Below are 22,415 nucleotides of genomic sequence, written 5' to 3'. Positions count from 1 at the left end.
TGCATGGAAAATAGTAGTTACTTAATAAGTGCTTTGAAAAACAGGAAGGAAAGTCAACAGAACAACCGTCAGTCATGGCAAACATTATTAACAAAATAATACGTCTAGTAAATCATAGTTTACATATCCTAATACTCCAGTATTTATCCACTGCATGTATATCACATTCTTTTAAAAAATCAGTCTTCGTTTTCTTAAGGAATATATTACACATCTTAAAAGGAATATCAATATTGTTTTAAAAAGAAACTATGCCTAAAGAGATGTGGGCAGCTTATTTTCCTGTTTCTGAAAGAATTAGAAGTTAAAATATGATATTTGTTCTATATTTACATCTCATCTTGTGGGATTGTGGGAATATATATTTGGTTCTGTTGGAAATGCTATATATACACCATGTCTTATTTCCTGATACAAATGTCAAAATACTCCATAATGTGAAATAATATCTCTGAATCACACATGAGAGATACATAGCTACAGATGTGAATTTAGCAAAGGACTGTAAACGTTTACTTTATGACAGAAAATAGCTGAAATGTTTCACATTTCTAAATTATAAAATATAAGTTAACGAAAAAATAAGGTAACGTTGACTCAGCAAGCTGTTACTAATACTTCTTTGATTCTTTAAGGAAATTATTTAGTCACTGCATTATACATTGTGCAAAGAGAAAGGAAATACCTACTAGTATAAAACTTCATTTGCTTCATGTCTTTCATATCTCACAGTTTCACACATTAACCTGTAAAGGAAATAAAAAACATGAGTTCAACATTTGTCATGAAAAAACATACTAATAGTTCAAAAAGTTAAATGAGCCATGTAGTCTAGAAAGTTAAGATTACTTTATATGGCTTATCAAACAGGTACGTAGGTTAACAACATAAAATCTGGTAAAGAAATGCTAGGAAAAAAAACATTTTGTTATCCGTCAATTTTACCACATTTATTTTATAGGCAACAAAACTGTATGTGGCTTTTTATACTTTGTAAGTGATATGGGGACAAATTAGTGTTCTCCAAGGTAAACAGAAAATGAGAAGGCACCTTAGAAAGAAAAACCTATTAATTTAAAAAGTGATAACGTCATTCACAGCTCAACATTAATGTTACTTAACCGTATGGAATTTTAGACAAAAAGTAGGCTTTTATTAATTCAGTATTTTTATGACTAATGACTAAATGGAGGCTTTACAACCTTGAAGAATTGTTGTTTCAGCTGATTCATCCCTGAGGAAAAAATTATGTAAATTATGGAAAACATGAATAAATGTCTAAATATTCAAAAATTGCTTCAAGAACAGCATTTTCAAGAAGCATACAATTATATTAAGCCCAAAGATACAGAAATGCAAAAGAGAAAATGGAATGACTGTGTCTTCTTATGAAGGAACTAGGACATAGAAAACACTGGATACAAAAGTGAATATTCCAAGAGTACCTCCCTTTTGGTCTCCAGTCTATGAAACACTGGGATCAATCCACACCCATCTTTCCTGTTTGCTAAATCTAATAAACACTGTATGCTCTTGATTTTTCCCTCGAAAACAACTCTCTTCGGTACACTTTTTTTCTTGTTTTTTGTGCCACCACCACTCTATTTCAAAGGTCCTTCTTACTACCCTCTCAGTCCCTTAATCCAAACTTTCATACTGAATGTCACTTAACTCCAGGAGGTAGCATCAAATCTTGAATACACATCATTAACATATAGTTTTCTTCCATAGATTGAATCACATCTATTCTTCATAGATATGGGTAATAGTCCCAGTGATGGGTCTAAAAATACCTGGTCTTAAATTAAGTAACAGACCTTGTCCCCTGTTAGAATGAAAGAAGCAGTCTTGCCCTAATCTCTTCAATGGATCTCATTCCTTCTCCTGCATTAAGACCCTGCCTTCCTGCAAGCTTACCTCCTTCTCCTACACCACCCACCATCTACTTCTCCTTCTCTTCTTTAATATATAAAAACTGCTTAGCATCACCTACTTTGTTTGAGAGGGGAGACACCTCTCCTAATCCCCTATCTTCCTCCAGCTATGATCCACATTTTGCTTTTCCCATGACAGAAATTCTCTTTTTAGAGTTGTCTGTATACTCTATCTTCATTTTCTCAACCTCTTCCCACTCCCATCATTTGGTCCTGAAGTCCAAAGAAAAGGCTCTAAAAGTTATCAGCATCTTCTATGTTTATCTAAGTCCTTTCTGCCCTTATCTTAATTCCACTTCTCAGCAGCAACCAATGACTCCTTTTTGCTCACAGCATTATCTTCTCTAGGCTTCCTGTCCTCAGCCTCCAGGTTTTCCTTGTAACGTATTAGTCACTTTTTCTATCTCCTTTGGATTCTACCCCCATTCCATGCCTCTACCTGACTTCTAAAGGTTATCTGTCATCTCCAGGGACCCTTCAGCATTCTTCTCCTCTCATCCAGTCTGTGATTAATTTTAATCTCTACACTGATGATTTCCACAGCAATGCCCCAGACCTAATCTCTCACCATGATATAGACTCATCTAGATGCCTGCTCAATGTAGCCACTGGCTGTGTAATGACCATTTCATGTTCAAAATGTCCAAAACAGATCTTGAATCTCTTTCCCCAAAATCGGTTTTCTCAGTTGGTACCCAATTGTTTAGGCCAAGAACCTTTGAGTCCTCATCCTTGACCCCTCTCTTTTCTTCACATCCCATCTTTCTGCCAGCACCTGTTTCCAAAATATATCCTCCCAACCTGACCAAGTTCACCTCTCCCCTGTGCAAACCTGCTGTGAGCTACCATTATCCCAGTATTCTCTCTTACCAGAACAACACATGTAGACTTCTGCTTCTACTTTTGCATGCCTATTCCACATAGCTTCCAGACAGATCTTTGCAAAACGTGACATCAGACCTCCTCATACCTCTGCTCTTAATCTCCACGACGTTTAGAAGAAAATACAAACTCCTTACCCTTGAATACGAGGTCCTACACTATTTAGTGTACTTACTTACTCTACCTTACTATACCATGTGCCTTCTCATTCACCAAACCTGTTCCCATGACAGCATCTGGGACCCATCTACACTGCAGAGATCTTGGCACAGCCGCCCCGACTCAAATGTTACCTCCTTTTGACTACAAAGTCAAAGCAGCCCAGCAGCACCCATTCTTATCAGGCCCCACACACTCACATCTGAACAGAACACCACTAACTCGTTACCTAACTCTCATCTGCCCAACTAGGAACATAAGCTCCGTGATGGCACCGGTTCGGTCTACTTTAAGGCTGTATCTGCATGGCCTACCTACATCAATGTCGCAGGCACACAAAAACTGCTTACTGGAAAAATAAATTTAACCACTGCTATCAAAAAATCATGATAAAAATCTTCTATATGACAATGTTCTAAGTGAATGAAAAAAGTAACAATTTGTTTTTTTTATTCTTAAACTTTGTTAGGGAATGTTTTACCAAATGCACATTGATCTTGACTGAATTCCTAAAGAATATATTACCCACAATTTAGTTTTTTTTCTGATGATCTAAAAGGAGCCATACAATATTAATGACCCTCCACAACGCTGAAGAATATACACATATAGTTGAGCAGGCTCTCTTTTCCAACACTGAATGGCCCCAGAGAGTTACTCTGCTTTTCATAATTTTTGGGCTCCGCTCCTAACTCTAGCATTCTCTTCCCGTTTGGACTACATGATGCTTCTAATCCATATGGATGAAGGGAGTAAACATTAGAAAAATAAAGACCCAAAGACCTTTACATAGAGTGTGTGATCTTACAGCAACACAATCAATTAACTGCTCAGAATCAATGTATTGCTTACAAAGGAATGGACCACAATGAATAATGCACAAAGCTGAAGCTTTCAAATAAACGAAACTCTCTCCCCTCCCTCACAGCAGAATACTAGTGTTGTTTAGAATACTAGTGTTGCCCATTACCAAATAAACAGACTGGAAAATCTTCATTAAGAGCTGCAATCTTTTCCTAAAATTGGAAAACAGTATTATGTAGAACTCTTAACTGTTCTCTATTAATCCTACGGTAAAACTTTTATTTATAAAAGTCAAAGAAAATAACTTATCTAAATACGATATATTTTACCCAGAAATGGCAGTATCATAAAGCTGTTTATCCAAATCGTCAAGTTTATATGTACCTCTTTTTTTATTACTCATTTGGGTATTCTGCTCTTGTTCTAAAAAATGGACTTAAGTTAGTTTCAGCCGATGTTTTCCTTAAATATGAGAAATAAATGACTTTAACACAAGAATAAGATAAACATCTTAAAGGCCCCTCCTTGTGAATTCATGCCAACAAACAAAATTGGATAGTCGCCAAAACAGACTTTCTAATGTATAAATAGACTAAACCATACCCTTGAATTAATCAGTAATTTCTAATCAAAATTTGTCTTAGAAATGGTAGAAAATTGATAGTTCTAAAGTTGGTTAATAACTGGGACCCTATAGCTCAGGGGTTAGAGCACTGGTCTTATAAAGTTGGTTAATAAGTGTATGTAACTTCATTGTTATTATCTCTAATAATTTTGAAAATTTCCATAAGAAGTAATACAATTTTTCTTTTTCTATTGCATAGAATTCCTATTACCGAAATAAATTTATAACTATATATACCATAATACATTATACAATCAATGTATCTAAATATTATCCATATGTGTGGTTTTATATACAAATGAAAACAAATGTATTTGCATATTAATTTGCATATGAGTATTAACTGCATTTGATTAAATAGCCAATTGATGCTAAATTTTTTCCTTAGGATAACTGTTATTAAAAACATAAAATCAAAGTCACATTTTAAAAATTATTCTTGCTTTAATTTGAGCCATCTTCTCAATTCCCCATGGTTTTGCCCTTTCTAATAAAACTTGACTGAATTTTTAAACACTTAACCTGCAATCTACTTTAATTTAAATGATTTTCATTAAAAATTTAATTTTAGAATTACCCAATCCTCTTGACACTTTTTTCAATTAACAGCTAAATATGAAATTGACATGCTCACAAATTAATTAGTGTTTAAAGATTAAAGGGGAAATATATAGAAAAAGTATTCCTTTCATAATTAAAAACTGCTGGTTTCACAACTAGCTGGAGTTGGCGGAAACAAAACCTTTCCAGTACGTCCTAGTTGGTGTGTGTATGTAATTTAGCTTGCCAAAGCCCTTTCTTTTCTGTTCCAGTTAAGTAAATTCAGTGGAGTATATGTTTAATCCTTTAATATGATGTCAGATAACCATAAATCAGGTTACTACTGTACCACTGTACAACAGAAGTGATAAGATTTTTGTATGGGTGGACCACACAAACACAGCTCTGGTATAAATTATGTTTCCTAGAAAGGGGCATGTCAATCTAATACAATAAATATAGTATGAAGACTTCAAAAATATAAAACATTGGACCTAATCATTCTTTGAATAGTTACAAACACTCTGGTTTCTTATGCTTCTGAGTACTAAGAAGTAGATTTTTATTTGCCAGGATGGTAACTAACGCTCCTTTTGGTATATTCACCCAAGTGGTGTTTATTACTTTAAGTGGCGGGGGGGCAATGCAGGGAGAGGATATCACTGTAGCAGAAATGTCAAAAAATTATTATATCCATAAATTTAATTCAATTTTGTAAACCTTATAAAGCCAAGAATAGAGGCTCAATGAGGCAGAATTCCCCTCCCCTCCCGTCCTCTCCTCTCATTTTAAGGACACAGCTCACAGCGGCCCATGCGGGGATCGAACCGAGAACCTTGGTGTTATCAGCACCATCCTCTAACCAACTGAGCTAACCAGCCACCCTGAGACAGAATTTTCATAAGTAACTTATCTTTATTCTACTTCTTAACTATAATAAATGATCACGTAAAATTGTAGCATCCTATTATTATTCTTAAAATGACTTACCTAAGTTGATGTTCCCTCAGGTTTGATAAGGCTTCCATACCATGTAAATAGGAATACACTATTTCCAGGTCCTGTTTTAAAAAAGGGGACAGAAAATATTAGACTTCTCAACAAAAGAGACTTCTAAAATAAGTCGCTATATTTACAGACCAAATTAAAGATAGCTTTTCTTCAATGCAAGTTTTATTTTTTCTTAACAACCAGCTAACAAAATTCTTTCTTTAGTAGTTCAAGTTTACTTAGACATTAAAAATAAGCATTATTAAGAAAAAAAGCTGGATTCACAAATGTCATCCATTACAACTGCCTTTAGGATATATACAAAAACCATTAAAATGTAAAATAAATGGGCTGAAACATATGAAAATAAATTCCTCGTAAGTTATTCTTTATTTATCACCTATTTTTCTCCCTTTTACATCAAAATAACAAAAGTAAAGTTTTAAAAGTATGACATTTTAAAGCGTAGATATTTGCCAATACCATGATTCAATTAAATAATTTTATTTCTTAGTCAATATAAAATTAATGCATGTTATTTCATGACTACCCTTAAAAATGAGCATTAATTCAATTAATTCATTGTTTTCAATTCTTACTACAACGACATTTCTTATATATCGAAATATTTAAGTTTAAATTTTTTTCTTTTTTAAAAAAGACATGCAATAAAGACAGACATGCTTTGTTTTTCTAGATCATATTGTAACACATAGAAAAAAGATTCCAAGTTATTAATGAAAGATCAGAACCAGTCAAAATTCAAAATCCTGCTTATACGTTTATATGACAAGCCATCAAGGAATTGGTATTTTAAGCCTCCAGTAAATAACTAGGATTACAGTTTGTGACATCAAGAATACGAAATGATCTTTACGTTTTCAAGATTGTTTTGACTCTTTTGAGTGCCTTGAATTTCCATATGAATTTTAAAATCAAGGTTGTCAATCACGACAAAAAAGCCAGCTGTGATTTTAATAAGGATTGCATTCAATCTGTGCATCAACTAAGGTAGTGCTGCCATCTTAACAATATTAAGTCTTCCCATCCATGACACAGGATTTTTTTCCCCATTATTTAAGTCTTTAATTTCTTCCAACCATGTTTTGTACTTTTCAGTGCACAAGCCTTGTACTACTTTGGTTCAACTTAATCTTCTCTTTTAATTAAGAAAAATGTCTGTAGTCTTTGGAATACCTTTCAGAACAATTCAAACTATATGTGTAATTAAATTCCATATATTGAGGGCACGGGTAAGGGACAATGAATCATAGACTAACTGACTAACTAGCTAAGGAATTAAAAAACTTTTTAAGAGGATACTAATAAAGTTTTCAGCCTAAAACATTTTTGTAGTCCTTAAAACAATATTAGGATGGGTTAGTGGGGAAGCGGGGGAGTGGGGAAGGAATACCTCTTTTATAATTCTAAATTGTCCAAATTTAAAATTTGTCAATATTGAACATTTAAAGTGTCTCCCTCTGGTGGTCAATTTTCAAATAAACTGATAGATGGTCTTTAATTTTATTCATCTGTACTCTGCTATTTCCCACAAGTCTTTTAAAAGTTATTTAAAGATTGAAACCTAAGACTAGACACTATAAATTCAGTACAAATAAACAAGCTGAAGGGGTTTAAAAAAAAAAAACCTTCGCCACCACCTAAGTAACTGCGTGTATTCCTAAAGCTAATAAACCTCTTCTTTAAAAGCAATCAGACACCAATCATAATATTCTATTTGCATCTAGGGAAAGACGATAAAAATATCCCAATCAATGTGAAGTTTTCTTTAACACTTTTATGAAAATGCCCTTTAGAATAATTCTAAAGTTGACATTCTATTTTAGATAATATGTGTTACTTGGCAGCCATTAAATAGTACAGAAGGACCAATTTCCACTTCTGTCAAGAAACTGATATGCAAACTGAGAACTTTCTACCTCCCCAACGGCACCTCCCAAAACAAATAAAATTCACATGCCTATTACTATTTAAAAGATCCTTTAAAAATATAAGCTATTTTTCCCAAAAAGATTCTCCAGTCTTGAATACAAACAGGAACCCATTGCGCTAACCAGGAAGCGTTTTTTGACAACAATAAGCCTTTCCTTCACCCTAGGAAGGACATCCTCTTTTCAAAAATAGATGCTATTTGAAAACAGATGAAAGTTATAAAACCACCGGTAGCCCAGTGGACAAAAATATGGACAGACCAACTGGAATGCAGTTTTCCATGAAAAAGACTTGTTTTTTTTTTTTGTCCCAAATGTAAACCATGTATGAAAATCCAAAAAACATCCTCTATGTTATTTAGGAGCGTGACTGACACAACCTCGCCAAACCCTCTTGCTCAGAGTCTATAAATGCAACACATGTAAAATTGGAAAGAAGTCAAAGGGAAAGTTCTCTGCATTTTGGGCTCTTTCTCTAATGTCTCCTCAGAGACTCATTCAGAATGTAATCGGCCTCATAGCAAACTTATAATTCATTTAAAACTAGCTTTTAATTTCACTTGTTAACAGCACCAGGGATTCGCTAACAACGCACAGTATATTTTAACGTGATCTTTGGAGAACTGAGAGGAGGTAAGTATGCCTCCGCCTCCTTTCCCACAACTAGTCTTGCTGCATGACCTCCTCCCTTCCTCTGTACTCTTTGTAAACAAGAGTCTTTTGCACTGTACTGTGTGTGTGTGTGTGTGAGAGAGAGAGAGAGAGAGAGAGAGAGAGAGAGAGAGAATACACACACAGACACACACACACACACACATATCCTTTTCCTTTAAAATGAGTTTTGTTTTGTATATGAAGCTATGTATTTAAATTATCATCAGAAGTAAGGTAGTCAAAGTGCACAAGGTTCCAGTTACAAGATACATGTTTTTTTAAAAAAGAGTAAAGTCGATTTCTTTAAAAAGATTGTATTTCAATCATCAAAGGCAGGAAGGCCACGAATGTACTACCATCGTTAGAGCAGGCCTGTGGAGCCCTAAGGGGTAAATGCGTACAGATTTACACACAAGGAGGAAGAGAAAGGATTGCCTTAAGTAACAGCAGTCTGAGGAGAGGAACTGTGCTGAGGCCAACTTAGGCTCCTCTGCAAAGACGAAAAAATAATTCATGTTTCTTGGCCAAAGGTCACTAGCAACCAATTAAGAGACTGATGTCTCTCCCACGTTCCTAACAAGGAGATTAAAAGCTAGAGTCGCCACGGCTCAAACACACACCTACAACTAAATGAGGCACAAAGGTGGGAAACCAGCACGTTCCACTGTGTCTATAGACATGGTGGTGAAAACTTACAAGTTTTATTTGGGAGATCCAATTTTTTTCCACACCAAAACACATAAAACAGCTATCCTCAAAAGGATAATGGAAAGAATGTGGGCTTTGGTGTCCCATGCAGCAAAGCTCACATCCTCATCCCCATCACTGCTGACACGTGTGATCCTGGCTGTGTTACAGAGACACATTTGCAAATCAAGGTGAATAATACACTTGACCAGGCCGCGTGGCTAAAAAGATATGTCGTTTCACAGCAATGCAAGGCACACATAGATGGTAGCTGATCTTATTACATATGAGATCTGAATACAAGCACCCAGGAATGCCAAGAATATAAAATTAAAAATATTCCTGAAATTCATGTACTTCAGAATGTTTACATATTCCTTTCCATAGGTGAGTATCTCTATCCAAAAAAAAAGTTAAATGAATTATTTATATAGGACATATAAAGGGCCCCTGTATTGTCTTTATAAATCCCGATTTTTATATCCGGCTTGGTGGGCAGAGTGTGCCTACTGCCTCCAGGGCACCATTTCAAGCATATCACATCAAACCACCTGCTCCCAAAGCTCTTGGGCTGGCTTCCAAATAAAGCCCAAACACCAGCAATCTCTTGCCCACTTTTCAGACAAATGACTGGCAATCTTTGGACCCAGGCTAACACGGAGTCCCTCAAAACACACTTCCCTTCCTCTCACCGGAGAAAGACACTCCTCCGAGTCCCCACTGGCAGTGAAAGCTTCCTTTCTGAGCCACTGAAGTTCTTCCCACCTGGACCACTCACATTTGGCCCTTCACATGTGCTCTGTGCGGTCACTTGACCTTCAAGAGCTGACCATTTATCCCCAGTGAGAGAAAAAACACCTTGAACAAAGTCACTCTTTTCTTTTGCACCTCTTTCTGATCTTTGCCACCTAGCAACAGACTGTGGATGCACTGAATGCAAAGAGAGAGATGGGAACATTCCTGTAGGGCTGGTGGTATGCACAACCTTATAGGGAATGTTCCTGAGAATAACAGTGAAAGGAGGGAGGAAATGTGTTTTCAATCTTGGTTGTTCAGAGCTGTGGGAAACTCTTACCTATAGAGACTGAGACAATTCTGTAAGTGGCCACAAGGTGGCAGACCAGACCCACAGTCCTTTCCTGGGACTAGAAAACTCAGTGGTTGGATTCCATTACACACACTTAAGAGATTTGAATCTTTACAAGGATTCCTTAAGATCATCTCAGGGAATATAATGAGTCCTTTCTTCTCATGCCCCTAATGAGAGGGGAAACAAGTCCGTCAGCACTCCTATTAAAATAGCTGACTTTCTATCATCCCTAGCAGGGAAAAATCTTACTGTAAACCAGCCTCCACACTCCACATGTCTTTGTAAAGCACCAGAGCATTTAAAACGAAAATGTGAAATCACTACACTGCTGAGATGTTTTGTGCCATCCCGGTCCCTCATGCCCCAGAGAATTACATCATCGCATACTTCAGGAAAATATAAAACATCCATGGTGCAGTGTATGATTTTCAGTAAAATTCTTAAATATGTGATCTCAACACTAATTATGAAGGCTGTTTCTGAGCTTACTAATTTACACCAAAAAGAAAACAGGCCTCCAAAGTTGTGATTTCATTCAAATTCACATGTCAAACCCAGGAAAACCTGATGATTATATTAATCGTCATCTATGACACAGCCTGGATAGATTTCTTCAGCCTCAGGTTCCTGAGCCTTGCGTCTCTATAAGACACATGTATAAGGCATTCCAGAAGTAAAAGGTAGAGATTCCAGCTATGCTGTTTGTCTAAAATTTCCTTGGGTGTTTCCACTGTAAACGGCATTCTTTGTATATTTATTTTTTTAAAAAAAGTTTTGAACAGTTCCTAAACTTGAGACAAAAGTAATTACAAAGTAATTATCTCTTGAATTAACCATGAAAATCACAAGTGGACATGAAAATTACAAGAGCACACACTTGGCCCATGCCTCCTTGACTTCAAGTTGCAGTCAGAGTGCATCGAGAGCTGTCGTGTTTCAGGGGAGATGGGCTGAGGAAAGTAGAAAAGTGCTTAATTCTAAAGGATAGATGAAGTGTCACATTCTATCCTCATTCTCAGACTTCATCTCTTATTGAAGAAAATACAAGTTAAATGATACAGCAACAAAGACATCACAAGGCCGTTTTTATGATTCCTGAGTGAGCAGTGCTATGTTCAGCAACTGAGAATACATCTTCTGCCTCTGCCCTGTATTCACTGCCGTGTCCTGGGGGAAACAACCATCTAAGAAAGGAAGTTTCATTGGTGAAGATTCAAATTTCTCATTAGAAGAAACAACTATTCAGTTGTGACTAAAAACTCATCTTGTACACAAATAAGAAAAATATCAAGCGCCTAAATCAGTCCATAATTCCTGTTTTCAAGAGTCAGTATAAGTGTTTCCCCTTCAGAACAATGCACTACCGCCAAGCCTACGGATGGCTTCCCAGAATTCACATCGCGTAGCAGCAAGAAGGACAAACTTATCAAAACATGTCTTCATTTTAAAGTAATTACCTTATTGTAATCTCTCAGATTGGAAAATCTGTAGTCAAATTTTAATTTCACATGTACAGATTAACACACTAGAAAATTATTTGCAGTAAATTTAACACTAGCCTTGTTTTTGCTCTCCAGGATTAAGCTAGCGGGCAGTAAATGACTACATTCCAAGTTAACATTTAAACACGTGACTAAATGTGTGCATGTGCATGGGACACACACGCACAGATGGACGCACACACACACACACACACCACTCCAATAAAATGATTCTTGGACTATCTTCCATTTCAACCAAAAAATACATATATCAAGCAAAGTCCCTCTTCCCAATTCTCCTTTAACCATACAGTTAAAACATATGGCTTGGTGTTCAACTCATTTCTCATAGCCAGTCTGGCTCTGCTGAAACGCTGTAGAAACCTTGCTCAGTTGGGGTGAGCAGAGGGGAGCTGCTATACACCACTCAACTGAACTAAATGTTTGTAACAAGGGGCCCCAGGGTCTACAAAAATCACCCTCAGGATGCCTCAAGTTTCAAATACCGACCTAATTCCAGAGGCTCAATTAACAGTACTTAGAACCATTCACTGTACAAATGTCAATATTCCCACAGTGGTAGAATTTAGACAGTCCTCACAGAATAAAAGCGAAGCAGAACAGGTCACTGAGGACACAGGTTCTTTACTGCCTCTTAGTAGAAAGGAAGCGCTTCTGAATAGGAGTAGGTTTTAAATATAGAACACTTCGTTAGTGCCATTTTTCTAGGACAAAAGACAAAAATAATGTGACATCTGTTTTTCCCATCTTGAATGCTTTACTGAGGAATCAACCACTAAAAGTATTATTCTCAAACTTTTCCATTTCTCAAGAGGACAGGAGAAGCAAAGGAGACTATCCTACGTATGTAATTAAAGCCTTCCAACTTTGTTAGTGAGAAATGAACTGAATGTTAAAGAAACTTTAGGTACTGCTCACAATGGATCTCTTTTACATCTGTCCATAAAAGGTGAGGTGGAAGAGAAGGAGGGAAGTTGAATCACCCAACCAGATAAACACTTGGGGAAGGGAGAGGCAGTTGTTAAAAAAAAAAAAAAAAAAAAAAGTGCATTAGATTGTGGAGAAGAAGAATTAGGGACTTTATATATAAAATCAAACATCTTTATTTACCCTTCTGTGACTGTTTTACCTCCCCCAAGTGTACAGGATGCACCACGTATGCTTGACAGCTTACATTTGTGCATGTACACATTAGATTTATTAGGTTGGTGCAAAAGTAATTGCGGTTTAAAAGGTTAAAAATAATTGCAAAAACCGCAATTACTTTTGCACCAACCTAATGTATGCGGGACTCTATTACATTTGTAAATAAATAGACCTTTGCCCTTCATAACAGCAATAGTCTGATATCTCTCTCTCACACACACACACACACACACACACACACACACACACACCCCGAAGCCCTCGGAGCATCATTACCAAGACTCCCCAGCAACCAGAGGATGCCAAGGGCCCTTGCCTTGATGTGGCGACCGTGATCCTCCTATGAAGCAAGTTGCCGCAGAGAAGCCTCCACAACCAGGAAGGGAGACGAGGAATGGTGGGAAGGTGATTCCCACCTCCACACTTCCTAAGATACGTGTGCGTGACTTACAGTGTGTGTTACTTTTCAGAGCCAGTGTTATAAAGGATAGATAGATGGGTTTGTGTTTCAGGTACTGCATCCTAGAACCAGAGGAGCCACATAGGAAGAAGGAAAGGAAAGTTGTGAAATTTCCTTTTCCACGTAAAGGACAAATTTCAAAGAAGACGTAGTGAAGGGGTTCCGAATATAGATCCCGAGGAAAATGTTCTCTAGTGTACGGCCAAACGAGAAAACAAGGACAGTGTGGTGAGATTCTGGATCAGCTTAGTGCGTTCCATTTAAAGAGCTCTCCTTTATTTGGGGACTATCACCATTTTTTTTTTCTTTTATAATGCATTCTTTGAAATTATATTGATAGACGACAGTAGTTCACTGTTTTATCCCAGATCAGAAGAAATTTCCTAACTGCCCATGTTATGATGGTTGATACTTTTTGAATGTTGATCAATGGTCTTACGTGATGAAACCCAAAACTTGGGATACCCACTTAGGCAATCCTGCTAATGCAGTGGATGGGGGGCGGGGATGTTGTAAATTTCCAAAATTTTCACCTCTACTTCCAGCTCTATCCTCAAAACTTTCCAGAGGAAACCTCCCCAAAAGAGATTTTTTTCAATTATTTTTTATTAAAGAAATCTCTAACATTAGAAACTTCTCGTGGAAGTCTGGGCCTTGGAACAGAATGGAACATCTGCAGAAAATGTGGCAAGATGTTTTGGGCAGGAGACAATGAGTGTGAGCCCCACCAGGCAACGCTCCCATGTATTCTCTGTTTGCCAGGCCACGGGCTTAGAGCAGGGGTCCTATGAACCGCACTGCTGGAGTTCAGAACCTGACTGCCATTTACTAGCTCTGCGGCCTTGAACAAGCCACTCACCTTCTCTGCAGCTGTTTGTTCACCTGTACAATGAAGATAGTAACAGTGTCTAAGTTCAGATTTCCAAAGTTCTTAGAACAGTACCTTCGCACACAGTAGGCACTTTTTTTTTTTTGAGCACCAGCTACCGTTATATTCCTCAACTTTTAATGACAATTATGAAAGTCTCAGGGGTGCTGCAGGGTACAGGAGACATCAGTAATTCCCTGGCCAAAATGTGTCAGGCAGCAGAGACCTCCTGGAAACATATTCGGAACAGCAGTTTAGTGTTTTGGGTTTTGCTTCTTACTTAGACAATTTCTGGTTTTAAAGTGAAATACAGTGCTTCAATGCTCTAACAGTAGATAGCGTCAGAAGCAGAGAATGGCAGGATTTGAAAGAATCATAAACACACCTCATGTTTTTCCTAATACAAATAAAGACTTGTACTTAGCCCCAAGTTTCAGCAGAGGCTGGGTGGGGGAAGGTGCAGGATCTGCTCAGCGGTCACCCCTGCCCTTCACGCACAGTTCACAGGTCAAGCCCAGGTACTGAATACCTGCTCTGCACAAAGCCCAGTGCTGGGATGTCATCTGGGAGACACGGACTCATGTCCTCAAAGAAACTTAGTCTGTGATAAGAGAGAAAACCTCCTCACAAGACAGACATTCAATTATAAGTCACGGGTGTTAGAGGACAAGGTTCTAACTCCCAAATTCAACAAATGCTTCCTGCCATTGCACCACCACCGCCAGGTTATATCGGAACTTCTGTATCATACCACATATATTCTTCTCCCCTAGGCCCCTGACCCTCAGACGACATCTTAAGCAAATTAATTATAGCAGAAATAAGTATCTATAACCTCATTCGTTCATATGACAAACTGTTATTCAGTGTCTACCGTGCATAAGGATAGGTGATTGGATTCTACCTTTAGCATCAGATCTTTTTTACCATGACAGAAGGGGTGTCATTTCCAAGGTGTATTTTTATCGCGTTATTTAAATGTATTACAACTCAAACATACAGCAGTGGCTTCTGACAATAAGTACAAATAAACTGCATGCTTGTGGGGATGAAACCCAGCTTAGCAGAACCACTGGCTACACTGAACATGTGTGGGGCCTGGCCTTCCGCCGCCTTGCAGACAGTCTGCTGTCAACACCAAAAGCCATCTCTGCAGTGAACTGGGGAAAAAAAAGGAGGAAGGAAAAGGGAAGGCAGAGGACATATCGCTTCCTCTCCATTCACAGACAGTTCACCGTCATTCAGAGGGACATTCCCACATCACCTGAATGCACACATGAGCTCTGTGTGCTGCAAGAATATCCGAAAGTACATTCGTTTGAATATTATCATCGGTAGTAATTCTGGGAGATTTGGCTTTTACAGACATCCAACCTTCACCCAGAACTAGAACTAAACCTAGTGAACAAGTTGGTTATTTAAGCTCCAGCAGGTTCAAAAATAACATATAATTATACGAAGAGAACTTTCTTGAGATATTTACTAAGCAACTCTGATAACACCAAAATAATTATTTTTTTACACAGTAAAGTGTAAAAAAGTGCTTTGAGCAACAGTACTAGAGTTTTTATAAAAACGGTATTACTTGGAAACGTGAGAAATTTTAAGGATAATACTTTGATATATACATAAGCCCTGCCTCATTTTAAACTTCACTTCATTGTAGCTGATCCTCAATTTTAGTAGAAAAATGTTAGTAAATCAAAATGAAACAAAAGGTAATTATGGAACTAAATCTACTACTACATCAACACTACTTGTGCCTGAGTGTCATTTAACCCTCAAATACATGGCAGATGAATACTACCTGTTAGACCTCCTATTCTTCTGGAACCAAGGCTTTTATTTCATGAAAGTAAATATTAGATGCCACTGAAATGTTCCACATGCAACCTTTACAAACCCTTGCTTCATCATACCACTGAGGATTCTACCAAATATAATACAGGTATTGCCCAGAGGAACCAATTAACCTGTGCGTAGAAGACTCAGTGCGAAAATCTGAAATGCAGAAGAAAGTCTAGCAGACCAGTAAACTCCTCACCTCCACCCCTCCCCCCATTTAAAAAAACAAACAAAAAACAAACAGCACTCATGTTGATTTTGCCTTGAGTTTTATTACCCTGAGCAAAAATAAAATGTTTACAAATTAAAAAAGAACAGAAAAAAACAGAATGAGTACCTTTTCTTCTCTGTCATCTTTTTGCATATCTTTTCTGAAATTAGCAAGTCATTCAAGCACACAGAATTACACATGAAATAATAGCACACACCCAGATTTTTACACTATTAACATTGTGTTCTCTGTATCACTTTCAATTCTCTTCTTAGAACTGAACAAGTTTCCTGCCTCGGAAAATGTTCACCTGACCCTTCCTTCCTAAATCCTCTATTGCAACAGCTCTATTTCTTGGCCAAGATTTTGGAAAGAGAGGTACACACCTTTCGTCCATTTTCTGAACTATCCAGTTATTGTAAAACCTTTTGGAATCTGATCTGTCCTTAAATTTACTGAAATTCTCTTCTCTAAGATCACTGAGAATCTTTTTAAAACAAATTAATATTGCCTCTTCTCCTGTGCCAAGCACTAACTCTTGACGCTAAGGATACACTAGTGGACAAAAACAGACAAAAATCCCTGTCCTTTGGATATTAGAGTCTAGTGGATGATGCATCTAGTGGAACAGAGAGACTGAATAAGTATAAAAAAATGTTAGATAGTGACAAGCAAAAAAAAATAATATAAGGGAAGGAGAGCATGAAATGTCCAGAAAGGTGGCCAGTGCTGGCCAGTCCCTCCCCTGGGTCCTCAGGTCCCTTCTGAGGGTTCTGCAGGCTACACCAGGTCTCTCCAAGGTGAGAAGCCCAGGCTGCACTTTGAACTTCGACCCTTTCACTAAGAAATAGCACCTACTCTCAGCCTCTCCTTACAAGTGACACCTAGACCCTGATTTTTCTTACAAACTCCCTCAATCAATCACCAGCTCATTAATTACCATTTGAAGCTGCTAGAGCATCGCTTAAAATGGTAACTAATATTCACACTAAATTTCCCTCCAAAGACTAACTATACCTTTCAATTTCTCTCCTGCTGCTGGTATGGGTTCCCCAGCTACTCCAGTGGAAAAAACAAAACAAAATCCCTGTGACTTATCTTCAACTTGTAGCTGCTTAGAGCAGGTCTCGTCTCTTTCTCACACATTTAATTCGTTTTTTTTTAATAATCCTGTTCAGTCTCCTGTCATACTCTTTTGCTCATTCTGTTTTCAGTGGCCTGGACAGTTTCAGGGTCTTCTCCTATCTTGTCATGCATAAACAACATAAACAAAATCAGGGACCCCAAACAGTTATTCAGGCTGTCCCCGTCTGCGCGTGAAAAACTTCCATCAATCACCAAATTTCAAGTACGACACACAAGCCTTCAAGGCTGTCACTGTCCTGCCCCAGGTCCTACCCAGCCTGCTCCCAGCAGCTTCCTCCTGCCTTGCCCAATCCATCCTGAAGAGCATCTCAACTCGCACCCTCTGAAAAGCCTTTTCAGACCACCACTCTACCGTGCTCTCCCTTCCCTAACCTCCTAAACACGTATTAGTGCATCACGCGTAAGGAACTTATTATATGATCGTTTTCATTGTTGGTATTTTTAACGTATGTGTGAAACACCTGTGGGAACAAGTCGATAAAGGCAAGACTCAATACAGACCATGTGCTCCGTGAGAGGGACCACATTTTGTACTTCGTTTTATCCCCTGTGATCATAGGAAATGTCTAGACTTGCTGAACTTGGGGATTTGAGTGGCACAGGGCTCTACAGCAAGTAGCTCTATGTCGTCTGACTGGTCCTGAGGCCCAGAGAGGTGAAGCGAGGGAAGGTGCTAACATCTCAGTGCCTAAGGTAAGTGAAAGTGCGTGTCCCGTCAGTGTTTAGTATCTGCAAAACAAGCACATCTTTCCTCTAGAAGGACTTGTCCCTCTCACCCAGCAGCCCTGCTCCTCCACCTATACCAAGCCTCCTTGCCAGAGCTCCAAACAGCTTGTTTGGTTTTCATTTATGCCTCTGCTCTTTTCCTTACATCCTTAGAGCACAATTCTACATTTGGCTAGTTCCTACTTTCTAATTTCTTAGTTCTCTTCCTTCAATCCTCTTTTTTTAAAATTTCTTTTATCCCCTGTGATTTTTTTTTTCAAATCTTCCACAATATCCATTGTGTATACAATCTGTTCAATGTCCAACGTGCTAAAATAAAAATACCTGCTTCTGTACTCAATCTGTTACGAATTCTTCACTAATAATAACTTGACTTCGAAAACCTTTAGTCAAAGAGAGGGTATATTTAATTTATTCGTCTGTACATATATAACATAGAGAAAACATTGCCAAAACATATCTGAACTGTATGTTTTCCTCTAAGTTAAAAATGTACTGATTTTAAAATAACAATTGCACTAGAAAGAATTAAAATTTTGTACCAAGTGGCCCATTTTAAATGTCCTATTTGAGGCAACATTACTTTAAACAAGACTCCTTTATAATAAGTCATCATTTAATTAATATCCAAATACCTTGAAAGCCAATAACAGTTCAACAAAACAGCTGGAAATCAAATATCCGATATAATTACTCGCAGCTGGCTTCATTCAACTGATGTCATATTAAATAAACTCATTCCATAGACCTTTTCCCCTCTTCGCTCCCTGGGAAAAAAAAAATTCCTTCAAGAAACATAAAAGGCTCTTTGTGTTAGATTTTTTTTTTTAAGTTGGCAGACTATATATTTCAATATAAAAGATTTTCAGCAGGAGTACATAATATTAAAGATTTTCATCAGAGTATATTTAGGTTTTTTTTATTGTTGTTGTTTGTTTTTTTGGACCATTTTGTGTGCTTGCAATATTTCACAGCCTTGGAGCTTTGTTTCCGTAAGACTAACACAAAAACAGCAAAGTGGATTAAACTAAGTCACAAAATACAATGGACACCTGTGTTTGTATGATCTGGCACTCAGTTTACTGTTTTGATATTGGGCCCTAGGTATTGTTTTTGTAAAGATGGCAGGTCTCAACAGCTTAGTAATACAAATTATCAAACAAAAACACTGGTTTCAAACCTCGTCTGAAGACATCTACACCATTTGACTATATGGTACTGCCTATGTTATACGAAGGGTAACTTATCTATAAAAGATAACAACCACCTATTATGCTCCAGAAAGCTCAAATTAAGTGCATGCTCATTTAGCAGCAATTTAGAAGCGCAAAATAAGTCCACTCAGAACATATCGCTTAAAAAGTGATTTATAAATTACTACATATCTTGATACAAACCAACGTAATACAAATTATACTAAAAGCAGCTGGCAATGTTCAGAGCCTAAGGTTCTACCTGGGGTCATCTTATCTGTGCACTACTATTTCTTCACAGTCATCTGGATACGTGACGTGATGTCCACCATTGTGATATGTCTACTTGTTTTTCTGATCCTCTTTGACTTTTCAGTATATTCATCCTTGGCAGCTTTTAAAACGTGCAGCATCTAGCCTATAGTATGCCCTCAATTAAAATGTGTTGAGTCAATAAATAGAATACTTTTCCAATGCACTGAAAAAGGTACTTCCCATTTTTATGCTCACGAAACTATTTAAGTAGATTACTTTTAACGCCAAATTTTCTTGGGTTGCCTTAGACAGTTCCACTGGATTGAGTTAACTTATGACTTTTAAGAAACATGAACATCATTTTTTAATCAATCCTTTATTTTTGCATGTGAGACCAAATGATTTTCTGCAATATATAATGTAAAGAAATATGGACATAGGCAACATTATTTGTAATAACTAAGGTATGGAAACAACCTAAGTGTCCATGGATTGCTGAATGGATCAAGAAAATGTGGTATATTTATATGATGGAATATTCAGCCTTTAAAATGAAGGAAATCTTGTCACTTGTAATAACATGATAAACCTGGAAGTCATTATGCTAAGTGAAATGAGCCAGAAGAGAAAGATAAATACTGCATGGTGTGATATCACTTCTATGTGGAATCTTATAAAAATAAAAAAAGAACCTCAAACACAGAAACAGAGAGTAGAAAAGTGATTGCCAGGGGCTGGGGGTTGTGGCGGTGGGATAGGGAGAACTTTCAGTTACTTTCAGTTACCGTGTAAGACCGTGCAAAACACACAAGGTCTGAGCATCTAATGTAGGAGTGTAACAAGGTGACTGTACTTGATACCACTTAATTGCGTACTTGAAATGTGTTAAGAAAGAAGAACTTAAATGTTTTAAACAACAACAAAAAGAGGTAAGTGAGGGATGGATGTGTTAATTAACTCAAAGGGGGATCCTTCTACAATATACATGTATATCAAATCACCACAGTGTACATTTTAAACCTTACAATTGTATACATCCATTGTACCTCCATAAAGCTGGAAAACAATTTTGTTAATTAAAAAAAAATCTGGAAACAAACGAACAAAATATATGGACTTATATTTTGAACACTCAACAGCATGTTCACTGAACTTCCACAATCGTTCTTCTTTGCTTCATTCTATCAATATAAACAACAAATTTTACTCCCCCAAAATAAAGTAAGCATCCACAAGTAACCACAGCTAATTCACCATCGAGAAAGAGTGCTTATTCAACACGCAAACATTTGTACCTCACAAAAAGATAATGTCTCCATGATTAATTCTCATTATATGAAGGATTAACAGAATGTTATTGGAGCCTTTGGTGAAAAAATTCCCACCACAATTTTATAAATCTGTAAAATAGGTACAATGATAATACACAAAATTATCTGAGTAGGAAAAACACATTTTCACTATAAATAACTGAACCATTTACAGCAGGTCCTTGAATAATGTTTTGTTCAATGTGGTCTCGTTATAACATTGACAGGATGCCACAGGAGCTTAACTCTTATTTACGTCAGTTAGCCTATGGTAAAACTGGTTTCAGTATACGTCATTTCGCCACAGTTCCAAGAACCTATCAACGACATTAAGTGAGGACTTACTGTACTTCAAGCACTCCCATCTTCCAGTAGAGACAAATATCTAGTAATTTGAAGAGGTATTTGGGTGTTTTGGTGTCAGAAGGTAGCAGGTAAAAAAAGATTATAGTTATAGTCCACTGCCTACACTCTGACATTTCACCTATTTCTCCCCTCCTTGAGTAATCTTAAGGGAAAATAATGTTTCAAGGAAAAGCAGAAGAGACTACTGAAATGTGTATTTTAACATACCCTGCATGCAGCACAGTGGGTGAGAGACTGAGCTCTGCTGCCAAGCTGAGTTAAAATCCACAGCTCCGCTACATGCGTGTTTCTAACTGGGGACAAAGTTACTTAACCTGACAATCAGTTCCATTTGCCAAAAGGTGAGAAAACTAATGCTCAACCCGTAAGGTTGTTGTGAGGATTAAATGAGGTAATGTCGGCAAAACCCTTAGATGCTATTTTGATAGTTGGAGGCAGATGTGGGCAGGATAGGTAAATTCTCTAATACAGGTCATTAATGAATATAATAAACCTGAATGTTTAGTGCAAAGATTTAAGAGTATGCTTCCCTGCAGGTTGAAAGTTATTTTCTAATGACAATTATAGATGAATTTTTTTCAATGTACATAAAGATTCCCCGATTTTTTTTTTTGATTTTTTTTTTAGTTTTACTGGGGAATATTGGAGAACAGTGTGTTTCTCCAGGCCCATCAGCTCCAAGTCTTTGTCCTTCAATCTAGTTTTGGAGGGCGCAGCTCAGCTCCAAGTCCAGTCGTCATTTTCAATCTTAGTTGCAGGGGGCGCAGCTCACCATCCCATGTGGGAATTGAACCAACCTTGTTGTTGAGAGCTTGCGCTCCAACCAAGACACCCAGCTCTCCCTCCCCGATTTTGAATAAACACTTGAAAATTTGTTAAACATAGCATATAAATGAGCAGTATGGAAGGTTTACAGTTGTTTGCTGGCTGTGGTCTGAGGATTTTTCTCTCCAGAATTTTATAATGCATGCTTTAAAAGATTATAAAGTTTAGAACATATCTGGGAGATAATCTAAATTACTATAGCTTTCAGAAAACAAGTCTTAACTGCCCCGATTAAGCAATCATTA

At 37.3% G+C, this 22,415-nt stretch overlaps 1 protein-coding gene across 8 annotated transcripts in view; it reads right to left on the bottom strand.

The window, feature by feature from the left end:
* RAPGEF2 (Rap guanine nucleotide exchange factor 2) overlaps positions 1–22,415 on the bottom strand; it is a 210,468-nt gene that overhangs the window by 140,669 nt on the left and 47,384 nt on the right. For all 8 annotated transcript variants that reach the window (XM_033133894.1, XM_033133900.1, XM_033133896.1 and 5 more), the window contains exons 2-3: positions 5,935–6,005; positions 690–746 (exon numbers count right to left, since the gene is read on the bottom strand). In XM_033133894.1, coding sequence (XP_032989785.1) covers positions 690–746; positions 5,935–6,005 — 128 coding nt within the window. The remainder of the gene's footprint in view (positions 1–689; positions 747–5,934; positions 6,006–22,415) is intronic.

This window comes from Rhinolophus ferrumequinum, chromosome 18 (assembly GCF_004115265.2).
Source record: "Rhinolophus ferrumequinum isolate MPI-CBG mRhiFer1 chromosome 18, mRhiFer1_v1.p, whole genome shotgun sequence".
Classification (NCBI taxonomy): domain Eukaryota; kingdom Metazoa; phylum Chordata; class Mammalia; order Chiroptera; family Rhinolophidae; genus Rhinolophus; species Rhinolophus ferrumequinum.
Note: the sequence above shows the minus strand (reverse complement) of the source record. Positions and strands in the feature narration are given on the sequence as shown.